At 31.8% G+C, this 13,484-nt stretch overlaps 2 protein-coding genes across 3 annotated transcripts; both read left to right on the plus strand.

The window, feature by feature from the left end:
* Positions 1–1,377: 1,377 nt before the first annotated feature.
* Positions 1,378–9,124, plus strand: LOC110645085 (tubulin gamma-1 chain). Of its 2 annotated transcripts, XM_021798109.2 has the most exons (13): positions 1,378–1,487; positions 1,597–1,748; positions 2,504–2,704; positions 2,860–2,971; positions 3,134–3,534; positions 3,835–3,888; positions 3,960–4,064; positions 4,875–4,949; positions 5,047–5,091; positions 5,292–5,420; positions 8,228–8,332; positions 8,409–8,482; positions 8,579–9,124. In XM_021798109.2, the coding sequence occupies exons 2-12, from the start codon at positions 1,620–1,622 to the stop codon at positions 8,475–8,477; spliced, it is 1,425 nt and encodes a 474-aa protein (XP_021653801.2). In that variant the 5' UTR covers positions 1,378–1,487; positions 1,597–1,619; the 3' UTR covers positions 8,478–8,482; positions 8,579–9,124. The 2 variants fall into 2 exon arrangements, with proteins under 2 accessions (XP_021653801.2, XP_021653800.2); XM_021798108.2 differs by having other exon boundaries at positions 1,397–1,748.
* A 3,182-nt stretch (positions 9,125–12,306) lies between these two features.
* On the plus strand, positions 12,307–12,956 carry LOC131170719 (arabinogalactan protein 41-like). Its single transcript, XM_058130472.1, has 2 exons — positions 12,307–12,461; positions 12,717–12,956. The coding sequence occupies exons 1-2, from the start codon at positions 12,347–12,349 to the stop codon at positions 12,839–12,841; spliced, it is 240 nt and encodes a 79-aa protein (XP_057986455.1). The 5' UTR covers positions 12,307–12,346; the 3' UTR covers positions 12,842–12,956.
* Positions 12,957–13,484: the final 528 nt, after the last annotated feature.

Raw genomic sequence — 13,484 nt, forward strand, 5'->3', positions numbered from 1 at the left:
TAAGTAATACACTAATATTAGTAGCGTTTTGAATGAAGAGGATTGTTTAAGGGTTGGGATGTCATTAACATTGAACGTTATTATAATTAGCACTCTCGGAGTTTTTATATATTTTTTTTGGTGCATTGGGTGCTAGTAAGAACAATGTCCACCTAACAATAAAAACCCTTCTTTTGCTATTTATGATCACCTTTATTTTAATTTTAATGTTCTTCGGGCTAGGCAGTCATATTTCTTGTCCATCTTCATTTCATGTTATTTTAAGGTATGTTAATTAGTTTTTTTTTATTAACACTTATTATTATTATTATTAAGGTCAATTATCTCCCTTGTCTATATCTATTTCATATCGGAACCTGATTAATTTTCTTAAAACCTAAATTCGATTAAAATTTATTTTTAACTATTCAAATTCATTCTAAACATGTTTTTTATTATCCGAAAAATAATCAAACATGATTAATTTTATATATTTTAATTAATAATCTACACATTATTTTTTATTAATATTTTATATTTTAAAATTTTAATAATTTCATAAATATTTAAATTATATTTTATGTAAAATAAAATATATAAATATTCATAAATATTATTATAAAAAATTATATATTTTATATTTAATTAAATATTTATATAAACGAGTTCAAATAACAAATATTCAACATGAAACTCGATCTAAACCTCATAATAAGTATTATTTTTTAAATTTAAACTCATTTTAAATTCAATTATATATCACCAAAACTCATTTTATTAGAGTTCAATCTTATTTAATATCTTTAAAGAGTCGTACAAATCACATGTAATTTTACATTCTCTTTCTTCAAAACGTTATTAATATTAGGAGCCTGCTTAATTAACGCCAATATAATTAGAATTCTTTTCTCTACTCACCTTCAATTTGTAATTTTTCTCAAACAAATCTCTTTTTTATTAATTCTTTTTCTGCTTCCACCCATATGGTAAAAAGCTCCTGGAGATAGCTACTGTTTCAAGGGTAATGACAGCACTCGGCAATTCGCGCTCTATGAGAGCTCAGTAGGAAACATCGGCCCTTCATAAATTTCCTTATGGAGACAACGTAGAGAAAGTAGAGCTTTCACGGTGCCACAATGACTGAGAGGTATATCATCATCTCTTGGGTCATGCTTTTTTATGTGAGTATTTTATGATCTTTCAATACTGACCTCCTTGCTTTTTTTGATGAATATTTTTTTTTAAATATTGGGCTTAGTGCCACTAAGTTAGTGGAGAGTGGGGTAGCAAAGGCCGAAAGGGTGAGACCTGGACAAGCCCATTATGAAATCCGGGTCCTTATAACCTTTATACGGGGTATAAAGGTCCGATCAAAGGAAAAGTCATTGGTCCTATAAAGGCAATGCTCACTTTTGACGCACGTTAGCATTAATCGCTGAGCAATATTATCTAGCCGGCACAACACCGAACGCTCCTCACTACAGTGCTTTCGCAAGTCAAAATTTCTGGTATTTACTTCCCACATTTTTCTTTCCCTCTTTCTAAACCTTTTTAAAACCCCTACGCGCCAGATACAAACATTTTCTCTCGATCCTTAACCCTAGTTTTCCTGAGAAGAAGGAATAGAACATAGACACAGAATGCCTCGAGAAATCATCACACTGCAAGTAGGACAATGCGGGAACCAGGTCGGCATGGAATTCTGGAAGCAGCTCTGCCTTGAGCACGGTATTAGCAAAGAAGGCATTCTCGAGGATTTCGCCACTCAGGTCCATCACTTTCCACTTTCTATATATTCTTATCCTCATATTTCCGTGTTTACTGTTTGCTCGCTGAGAAATTTGATACAGAGAAGGTATGCTGGTCTTTGTTGAAGTTTCTTTTTGAGTTAGGGGTTGAACCTTTTGTTTGAATATGTGTGAGCTGGTACCTTTTTTTTGAATATGTGTGAGCTGGTATAGTTTTCTCCAAGTTACTGAATGATTATGTCGTGCAATTAGTCTGCGAACTTGCTGTCCCTGAGAATATTGTGTAATCAACCTTAGTCTTAGGTCAGTTTTACGATATGCTTTTAATAAGTACTAATCAATTATGTACTTACGCTAATTGTTGGTCATTTTTTAGAATGCAAATGATTACATTGACATATTCCATTTGTCTATGAATCATATTTGTGTAACTTTTTGGTGGAGGACATGGCACCAGGGTACAAAATAGTTAGGAAATTTAGTGGCCACTCCATTTAGCTGAGTGGAGTTGTAGAGTACGTCAATGACTGGCTCATTAAAGCTTTACTATAACAACTTTCTTAGTGTATATTAGAGATTGATATAATAAACACAGTATTGCCTTTAATTGTATGGAGAATTAGTGGATCGCATTCACATGCACATCAAGATTTCTTTTGCTGGTGTTATGGGTGGTTAAGAATTTTTGCAACCTTGTTCAGCTGTGTTTTACAGAAAATATGCTGTCAATCCAAGGGTTATACTAACCTATCTCTTTAAAATCCTTGGTGCTGCAGGGAGGTGACAGGAAAGATGTGTTCTTCTACCAAGCTGATGATCAGCATTACATACCACGAGCTTTACTGATCGATTTGGAGCCTAGGGTAATTAATGGTATTCAAAACAGTGAGTACCGAAATCTGTACAATCATGAGAACATCTTTGTTTCAGATCATGGTGGTGGTGCTGGAAATAACTGGGCGAGTGGATATCATCAGGTTTGTTGCTTGGTTGTCTTATGATACAAATATCTGAATTTTATTATGGTTATCCTGAGTCAAATGTTTTAGTTTCCTCAGAATATTTATGCTTACATGCTGTTATGATCAACTAAAGTTTGTCATCTGGGATTTTTCTGTTCATTGGTGATCAGGGAAAGGGTGTCGAAGAGGATATAATGGACATGATTGATAGAGAAGCTGATGGAAGTGATAGTCTTGAGGGTTTTGTTTTGTGCCATTCAATTGCTGGAGGAACAGGCTCAGGTTTATTTTCTTTATTAGGGTTATGAATTCCTGTGCATAGCTTCAGTGGCTACATAATATACTAATGAAATCAGTAGCATATAATATGAGCAATGGAATTCAAAGATTTGCCTTTTACTATCTTGCTTGTGCTGTTGACCGCTTGCTCATTTTCTAATGAAGGTATGGGTTCATATCTGTTGGAGACTCTTAATGATAGATATAGCAAAAAGCTGATTCAGACATACAGTGTATTTCCTAATCAGATGGAGACAAGTGATGTGGTGGTCCAGCCCTACAACTCACTTTTAACACTCAAGAGACTGACACTAAATGCTGATTGTGTTGTTGTTCTTGACAACACTGCACTAAATAGAATTGCTGTGGAACGCCTACATCTGTCAAATCCAACTTTTGCTCAGACTAACTCTTTGGTATCTACTGTAATGTCTGCAAGCACAACCACATTACGGTATCCTGGTTATATGAACAATGACTTGGTTGGTCTACTTGCATCTTTAATTCCAACACCAAGATGCCATTTTCTTATGACAGGATATACACCTCTAACGGTGGAACGCCAGGTAAGATTCTAACTTGATATTATTTTCTTAATAAATTTTTTGTGATAATCCTAGTTTGGGACCTTTGGGTTATTCGCAGTTCTGTAGGTGGTTATGTAATTAATGAAAAGTCTCAGGTAAACAATATTTAGAATTTCAAAAGTCAAATGCAATTTAGGAACACCGCTGCAGGATTGTTTCTAATGCAATAATTAGTTTATTTGATGATATTGATTATTTCATTTCTTAGTCTTTCATTATCTGCCTTTGTTGTGTTTTACTCAAAACATCGAAGTCTGATGTAACTATATCTCTTGGCAGGCTAATGTGATTCGTAAAACCACTGTGCTGGATGTGATGAGAAGACTTCTGCAGGTGAGAGATTTCACTTGTAAATGTTTCAACATAGGAGCAGTTAAGTATTTCCTTGGTGTGATTTTCTGCAGACAAAGAATATCATGGTGTCCTCTTATGCAAGAACAAAAGAAGCTAGTCAAGCAAAGTACATCTCAATTTTGAACATCATTCAAGGAGAAGTGGACCCTACTCAGGTGATCATCTTATACTGTTCATGAACTTTTTAGTGTGAAGTTTTCATGGACATGCAAGTTATCCATTAGATGATGATTTTCATTATTCTCTTTATGTTCTAGTAACTACAAATGCATTTCTGTGGAGGTTTTGTCTGTGTATCTGGTTCACTACCTATTATTGCTAGCTTATCTATCCATTTTAAAGATGGCATATGGCAGTAATCTTAAAGAGTTATTTCACACAAAGGAAAAGGTTTTGTGCCAGCCCCAATGCTCTTCTTAGATGGTTTGGGTTTGGTCATGGTATTTTCTTAGTAAATGCAGTTGTGGAAAGACCAGGTTCTGCTAAGATGACTGATTGATTTTTCTTGATTATTTATTAGCCAATCTGGATATTGATGCAGATTTAGTGTCTTAAATGGCGAAAAAGGATCCATATAGTCGAACTCAACTAGTTAGAGTTAAAGGCTTTGTTGTTGTATTTATTAGCCAATCAATTTTGTTTCTTTCTGGATAAGCAGCTACATAATATTGAAGAAACTTGATTAACATTTGCCTTGCTAGCTTATTGCATATTTGGTATGCAGTGCAATTACTGGTTTTTTCATTTTCCTTTTCGGATATGCTACTCTTGCTTTTTGTTTTCTAGGTTTCACTTTTCTTGCCTAAACTGCATTGCTGCTTACATGTTGCTTTGAAGATTAGTGAAGGGTGGACAGCGTTATAACATTTTTGGAATGGATGTGTTTTATTTGGAACATGCACTTTGTTCAACTAACTCTTTGTATAAATGATTTCAAAATGTTGCATTGCCTACACTTTTATCAGGTTCATGAAAGTTTGCAGAGGATTCGTGAAAGAAAGCTCGTTAACTTTATTGAGTGGGGCCCTGCTAGTATACAGGTCCTTGTCTTTGATAAAACATAGCAACAGTCTTTCTCAACTTCTGCCTATTCGGTTCCTCTAAATATTGAATTAAATTTACTTGTTTTTTTGGTAGGTTGCTCTGTCAAGAAAGTCTCCATATGTCCAAACTGCACATAGGGTATGACACAATTTTTTGTCTTTTATTTGGTAAATTTCCTTTGATTTATTGTTCTATAGAATTTCTGGAGCAGCATAAGGATTTTGATTAAATTGTATAATTTGACTGGTTGGATTCCATGTCACCTTTTATCATTTGTTTATTGGAATAATATTTTTAAATGTTGAGGAAGAATAAACTCATGCATGCTGCATATGCAGGTAAGTGGTCTCATGCTAGCAAGCCATACTAGCATCCGACACCTCTTCAGCAAATGTTTGAGCCAATATGAGAAGCTGAGAAAGAAACAAGCTTTTCTTGATAACTATCGGAAATTCCCAATGTTTGCTGTAAGTTTCTTTCATCATGGTAAAAATCATGCATTTCAAGTCCTTGTATCAATTTATGGACTCTACCAACTACCATACATTGTTCTGCTTGATCTCTAATTATTAGTTTCATGAACAAAGATCTTAGCTTTTCCATCATAAATATCATAAGTTTGTTTTTTGAAACGCTCCCATGCAATCTTCATGCTATTTAATAATAGGGTTGTACGTGGTTCGGTTCAGGGATAAAAAGAAAAATCCCCGAAATCAAATAGAATTGAAATTTTAATTCAGTCCTCTGTTCTCAAATCATCAAAAGAAAAACTGAATCAAACCGAAATTCAGTTTATTTTTTCAATTCCCCCCTCAAGTAAAAGGAATAGTAAAATTTTTAGAGAAGTCAACCCCTCATAATCAATTTGGTGAATGTGGGACAAATCCCACAAATTTGTCATGCGTGCTTGGTTTTTTTTTTTTTTTTCATATTAACTATGTATATTTACTAATTAATATCTTCCAACTTAAACCTCCATTTCATATGTATGACCTACCCTTGTAAAGACTTTACAACATATTATAATATAGAATCAAAAGTTCATCATTTTTAATATTATACTTATGAATTTTTAAGGTTTAAAATTAGCTAATAATCATATTTTTAGCTTTCAAAATTTGTTATTATATATGGGATCAAATTAACATTTGTTAGCTCAGTGGTTAAGAACAATATTTAAATTGGAGAGATCTCTTGTTCCATTCGACCATCCTCTTCTGCTAAATATATCTTTTAAGGTTTAATTTGAAATTTCTCAAAAGGAAATGCATAATTTTTATATAAACTATGTTGTCTTGTTCCATTTTTTTTCTTCTTTTAGTTCATTATGTTTTATATATAACTAGAATTTACATATATAATTAAGGACTTTAGGTTGATTTAATATATTTGACTAAAATTGTGAAAAGCTAGATGACTAGGAGATAATATTAGGTTGTATAAAGTCTTAATTATAATCATACATACACAAATACTGCAATCTTAATTGCATATAAATGTATATAATAATTAGGTTAAATTGTATAATACATCTAAAAATCATAAAAAAAATAAATGTATAAAATTGTTTTTTGCTTCAATTCTTTAGTTCAGTACAAGTCTTGCATGGTTGGTATGGTTTTCGGTTTGGGAATGATGATGAATTAGAACCATACCAAAATAGTAAAATAAGTTCAATATGATTTGGTTTCTACTATAATAATTCTGGTTCAGTTTAGTTTGGAAGAACCAGGAACCGTGTACGTCCATAATATCTTTTTTGAATAGTGTTGAACAATTTTGAATTAGTAGTTCTCCTTTGAGAGAGCTTCAGTGTTATTAAAGGTGCTCTGAGGCACCGGGCTAGGCGCTAGGTGAGGCGAGGCGAGGTGACTCTCTAGAGCCTTGCTTTGCTCCGCCTGGCCTGGGTTGCATGAGGCGACCGCTTGGGAGAGAGAGGCGCAGGGCGTGAGGCGAGGGAGGCGACGCCTCTGTTACATAATGTTTTTTTTTTTTTAATTCATTCTTTAAACTGCAAGAGTTAAAAACCCTAAAGAGGAGACTTTAATTTCAACCCATGACTCTACGGCTGCTTGAAAAAGGGAAAGAAGAACAACCCAAGGAGTAAGGTATGTCTCTCTCTCTCATCCTTCCTGTCTTTCTCTCCTCTGCTTCTTCCTTCCTCTCTCTCCTCTCCTCTCTTCTTCAATTCTTCCCTTCTCTCAAGTCTGTCGCAACACCCATGTTTTTCTTCTTTTCTTTTTAACTTTTTTTTTCTCCTCTCCTCCTTCTTTTCTCTTCTTCTATTCTTTCTTCTCTCACAGTCACGCCGTTTTTAATCAATCTGCAGCACTTATTTTCCTGCGTTCTTTCTCCCTTTTTACTTTTTTTTTCTTCTCTTCTCTCCTCCTCTCTTCTTCTATGCTTTCTTCTCTCATAGTCACGCCATTTTTAATCCAACTGCAACACTTATTTTCCTGCGTTCTTTCTCTCTTTTTACTTTTTTTTTTCTTCTCTTCTCTCCTCCTTCTCTCTTCTTCTATGCTTTCTTCTCTCATAGTCACGCCATTTTTAATCTAACTGCAACACTTATTTTCCTGCGTTCTTTTTGCCTTTTAACTTTTTTCTTTTCTCTTCTCTCCTCCTCCTCTCTTCTTCTATGCTTTCTTCTCTCACAGTCATGCCATTTTTAATTACCCAGCAGCCGCTTTTTTTTTCTTTTTTAATTTATTGTTTCATTGTTTATTATATGGGCATTGTGATATGTATTTTTAGATGGATATTGTCAATTTTGATATGCTTTTTATTAAATGAGTATTGTGATATGTTAGATTGAGGTGTGTATTTGCAAATGATTATTTAATTTTGAAATTAGGTCCTATTAATTGGAGACTTGGAGCATGAGTAATTGTCAATTGTGATATGTTTTTTTATTAAATGGGTATTGTAATATGTTAGATTGAGGTGTGTTATGTATTTGCAAATGGTTACTTATTTTTAAATAGTTAATGTTCTATTAATTGGAGGTTTGATATGCTTTTTAATATGCTTTTTTACTTCTTAAACTTGTTAAAAGGTATGAATTTTTATATTAAAAGTATGTATGTGTATATATATAATTTAGGTAATTTAGGTTATAGCGCATTGCTTCAAAAAGGCTCTCGCCTCGCCTCTCGCCTCTTGCCTAAGGCCATAGGGTAGCCTATCGCCTTAGCGTCGCCTTTCGCCTTAATAACACTGGAGAGCTTGCACTGCAGTGCCTTCATTTTTCTGATGCAATTTAAATTGTGATCAGGACAATGATCTTTCTGAATTCGATGAATCAAGGGACATAATTGAGAGTTTGGTTGATGAATATAAAGCATGTGAATCCCCAGATTACATCAAATGGGGAGTGGAGGTAGATGCACCACTTCCTTACTTTTGTTATTGTTATACATCTTACTAAATACTAAGAACTTGATGTTTTAATACAGGATCCTGACCAAATTTTAACAGGAGAAGGCAATGCCACTGGAACTGTGGATTCAGAATTAACAGTTTGAACATGGTATGTTAAGAATGGACACTTATTTCTAGTTACTTGCTTGGGCTTGTAAGTTATATTTGTATTCTCGTAACTAGCTTTGAAATTTCTCATTTGCAGGACACTGATAGAGCTAAATGCACACTGCCGGAGTGGTTGTAAATAAATGTAGACAGACTACATCAGAGTTCTTTGTCTTCCTGTTTTATGGGAAGCTTGATGATTTGTGGTGTGTTAATTGTTTGGCTGTTTGATTTTGTTGGGCTTCTTCTTAAATCTTCATTCATATTTTGGAGATTCAGAATCTCTCAATGTATCAGGTTTCTCAGAGTTCAGTGTTTGATTGTCATCCTGATATCTAGGGAATTCAGGCTTCATTTCTCGTAGTTTTTTTATTTTTTGCTGCCTAGCTTGGATCTCTTAGATAGTTAAATGCTTTTTGGGTGTTTTGTAATTCTTGGGGCTGCGGGGGGTAAATAAGTATTTTTCTTTTGAGTTATCATGCTCCATTTGACCTAATATCTTGCAAGTGGCAACGTAACATGTGCAGCATGTTATTTGGTCCCATGTTGCAAACGGTAGAACAGTGATTTTAATGTACAATTCTTCTAATATGATGTGACGGTTATCTATGCTACCGAGTGGTTTTGTGGCAGTTCATAGAAATTGGAGGTTTCAATCTGTTAAAGTGATCTACTTACGTAGTAGATGCATTGCTTGATGTGTATTGGATTATCTGAGGGGTTATGGATTTATCCGATCTTTGCATTTTTATTTAATAATATGCATGGCAGATTTTTAGTTGTCAATTTTCTTTTCCTTCTTTAGACTACTATTAATTAAATATTAGAAAATGAATTTGACTTGCTCTTTGGCCATAAAGAAGGTACAGAGACCGAAGTCTGGTTTCTCGTTTGCATCAGTGTTGTGGTTTCTGTCCAGCAACCAGGATGTCTGAAGCGTATTAATTAGCTGGAGTTCTTATGGATCTGTCTATATTAGTGTGGACAAACTGACAATACAATCCATTGAATGCATTTTGAATTTGAATTTTCGATCACTCATCTCCCTCAGCCATGCAGCAGTCAAAAGCCGCAAAGCAGGAAAGGCAGGACCGGAGATTGGCGCTATGTTTGGATATGTAACAGTGGAGGAAGGAAAATAACAGAGGAAAATATTTTTTATTTTCTATTCTTTAATTTTTTTTCTTTTTTTGTTTGGAATAGAGGAAAAATAGTAAAGGAAAGGAAAATAAAATCATATTTGTTAAGAGATAGGAAGGAAAATAAAGTAATACTTTTTCTTTTAAATTACTATTTTACTCTTAATTCTATAAATTATTTAAAAAGTTTAAATAAAAAAATAAGAGTATATATGTAATTTCATCAATTGAAATATAAATTTTTTCTATGGTTACTTTAATTTTTCTCCAATTTGGAGAGAAAATAACAAGGGTAAAATAATTTTTATTTTTTCTCTTTTTTTTTATTTTCCCATCATTTCTAAAATAATGAAAAGTGAGTATCTCCATTTATTTTTTCTTATTTATTTTCTTTTTCCTCTCTTTTCCCTAACCAAACAGAGTGTAGGGTACAAGATGTACTCATGGTTGATGAAATCATGAAATTTCGTGACAAAAATATAACATCAGCGAAAGGAATTTTTTGTGAACCAGCTTGCTTCTTATGTACCATGGCATCTTCCTTACGTCTCTCATGGGTTTTTTTTTTTGGGTTGTTGCACTGCCTGAGCCTGAGTTCTAAGGCAATAAGATTTCGAATTGTTGTCAAGGAAATTGTCCTTTAACTATTCTAGCCCAAACTCAGCTTAGTTTATCCAAACTAATCCCATCATTAGACTGTCACTTACACCCAACATAGGATCAACAAAATATCAGATAAAAATTTGGAGGTTCACTCCTTTCAGTTGAATTAGCATAAAACAAGCTGCCTATATTAAAAAATGAGCAGGTCTATTAACTTGTCTATACACCAAATAAAGAAATATCCGAACTCCCTGAAAAAGAAAGTGTTTGCGATAAAAAATAATTGTATGCCCACATATAATGTACTAGTATATAAAATTTGATAAATTTACTGTGCCTCTACTTTAATGGTTCTATTTTTAAACATTAATAATAATATAAAATTCTTTGAATATTGATTTAGTGCGCATTAAACTAATGGTAATTTATTTGTTAATTTTTTTAGTCATCAAGCTCTAAAGAGGCAGTCACGGGAAGATTGTTAAGATTTGAAATCAAAACGAAATTTGTCTAATTTAAAATTAAAATTTATAATTAATTAACATAAAATTGAGAAATCAATACAATTCAATAATCATGTTATCCATTATTTTAGAATATTAGATTGCTATATGGCTGTCTTTCTTTGATGATATGATTTTTGTCAAGCTCATATTTCAAGTTGAATTTATTTTATTATTATTGAATTCTAAATCAAAGGATGTTATAAATGATCTCAATCTCACTATTTAAAAAAGATCTTCAGAAAATGAATTTCAAAGTTGAATAAAAAAAATCCAAGTTGGATATGAAAAATCTCAAATCACAACTACATAGCTTTTCAATTTGAAAATTGTTGTTGATTTATAATATTGTAATAATTATAAAAAATAATATATGGAAATCTATTAACTTAATATGAAACATAAAAAATATATAAAAACTCAATTATTAAGAAACACTATGATTTTAATTAAAATAATAATTAATAATTAGTTGATGTATAAATGTAAATAAGAATTATTTATAAAATAAACTAAAGCTTGTTATGTGAATGTGACTGTTGGGCATAAGGTTTCATCTCTCATTCTCACCCACACCTCTTTTTATTTAAACTATAATTAGTTACTTAAAAGGAAAAATATTAAATTTAAATTAATCCAATTGAATTAAATTATTAATATTTTCATATTTATTATTATTTGAACAAAGTTAAAATTCTTTTTTATATCAATGTTTTTTAATTTTTAAAAATTTAAGATATAAAAGAATTTATACTCTAATTTATAATGACCTAAATACATTTAGCTTGAAAAAATTTTAATAAAAATTTAAAATATTGATTTTTTAAAATAAATTAAAAATATGAATTCATTAATTTTTTTTGTCTAATTAGATCAATATAAAAAAAATTTAAAAATTTTTAAAATATTAGCCCATTAATTTTTTTTTATTTTAATAAATTTTTATATTTAACTTTTATTGACCTATTATAAGATTAAATTGTTTAAATCATTAAGATTAACTATCCAGTAAACTAATCGTTGTAATTTTTTATTTAATCACAATACTTCTTTTATTTAATTTGAGTTGAAACAATGCAATAAAACATAATTAATATTTAATAAAAAAATATTTAAAAGGTTAATATTTTTAATAGATTCTCATATTTAATTAAAAAAATGTAATAAAATTTTAAAAGATTAATTTTTTATTAGTTAAATTAAATAAAAAAATTTATTAAAATATGAACATAACCAAAACAATTTGAATATGAGTCCACTAATTTTTTATATCAATTTTATTACTCACTCCCATAATAAAATTTTTATATATTACTAATTTTAATTTAATTAATTGGACCAATGAAGAATCTTTTTAAGCAATCTTTATATGTGGTTAGTAATTGTTTACTTAAGGCCATATTTTAATAATTTTTAAAAGTGTATGTTTTTAATGGATTTTATTGTCCATAGTAATGTGTTTAAAATTAATTTAAAAAATTCTGAGCCCAATCTAATGATTGTTTAATTTTTTTAAATTGCAATAAATATTTTTAGTCAATTAATTCCCCTTAAATATCTCCAATAGTCCCTCCCCAGCTAACATCTCATACATTGTTTATCCTTATTAACAAAAACAAAATGGCAGTTTGCGGCTCGTCAAGGTCTTTCCTTGGTTTCTTTGCCTTGTTCTCTCTTATTTTCCTTGTTTTCTCTCCCTCATCTCGGGCTCAGGCTCCTGCTCCGACCAGCGATGGTAAGTTCACCAGTTTTGCTTCTGCATTTGCTTTCTTAGATCTGTTGCTGTTTTATTTACTTTTTTTTTTTTAACTTTCCCTACACTTGTTTTTTCCTAGATCTGAAATCATGAAAACTTTTTTTTTTAATTTAATGGCATTGTTCATTTTTAGATCTTTGATGTAATGTAGATATTTAAGTGCTCAATTTTGGTGTAAAACTAAATATAATCAGAAGGTTTTGTGATGTGTTGGTTAAATTTGATACCTTACAGGGACTTCTATAGATCAAGGAATCGCCTACGTGTTGATGCTAGTTGCCCTGGTGCTCACATACCTCATTCATACACTGGACGCTTCAGCTTCTATTGAATTTGCTTTTACAACCTTAGAGACATGAATTTTCATTTTATTTATTTACTAGTAACGTATTTAGTCAGTGCTGAGGAGGAATTTCTTACCTGCTGTGGATAATTTTGTACTTGTTTCTCAAGGATTTCATTTAATTTTGTGGATGATGGCTTGTATTTTTCTTTCTCCTTCCTCTCCCCCACCTTGGATTCTCTTTCTATGCATTTTTCTACTGTAGATTTCTCTCTCCGTCTTTTCTCTCTCTCTTCGGATCCTAGAAAAGGAGTTGGTTGATTATAGCATTCTATTGGTATTATTTGGGAGAAATATAGCAAAACGATAATGATATTTCAAATGGAATAATCCCAATAGAAGGGCCAGCACTGAGCAACTCGGGGACCAATTCCTGTGAACAGTCCCTTCTCCCCATGTTGGACACGGAAGTTAGGAGTCCGAATAAAATTCTGGAGAAAACTTACAAGCTGCTGCAAAAAAGAATTGAGCTTTCTAAATTTGGCTTTTGATTTGAGGCAAAAACCAGTATAATGGCAGAGCAGAATTACACTTGTAATGAAGCATCAAAGCCACAATTAGTCTATGAGAGAATTGAAATATTTATTGAACAATGACGAAAGATGGAAAAGGAGATGAAAATGTTGACTTATATACCTATGCCGATGAATAAGAACGCC

Source organism: Hevea brasiliensis, chromosome 2 (assembly GCF_030052815.1).
Source record: "Hevea brasiliensis isolate MT/VB/25A 57/8 chromosome 2, ASM3005281v1, whole genome shotgun sequence".
In the NCBI taxonomy this organism is placed as follows: Eukaryota; Viridiplantae; Streptophyta; class Magnoliopsida; order Malpighiales; family Euphorbiaceae; genus Hevea; species Hevea brasiliensis.

Coding starts and splice junctions, on each gene's coding strand:
- LOC131170719 (XM_058130472.1), top strand. CDS start 12,347: ATGGCAGTTTGCGGCTCGTCAAGGTCTTTCCTTGGTTTCTTTGCCTTG. Junction 12,462..12,716: donor TCCTGCTCCGACCAGCGATG/GTAAGTTCACCA, acceptor GATACCTTACAG/GGACTTCTATAGATCAAGGA.
- LOC110645085 (XM_021798109.2), top strand. CDS start 1,620: ATGCCTCGAGAAATCATCACACTGCAAGTAGGACAATGCGGGAACCAG. Junction 3,889..3,959: donor TGATGAGAAGACTTCTGCAG/GTGAGAGATTTC, acceptor GATTTTCTGCAG/ACAAAGAATATCATGGTGTC. Junction 5,092..5,291: donor ATGTCCAAACTGCACATAGG/GTATGACACAAT, acceptor CTGCATATGCAG/GTAAGTGGTCTCATGCTAGC.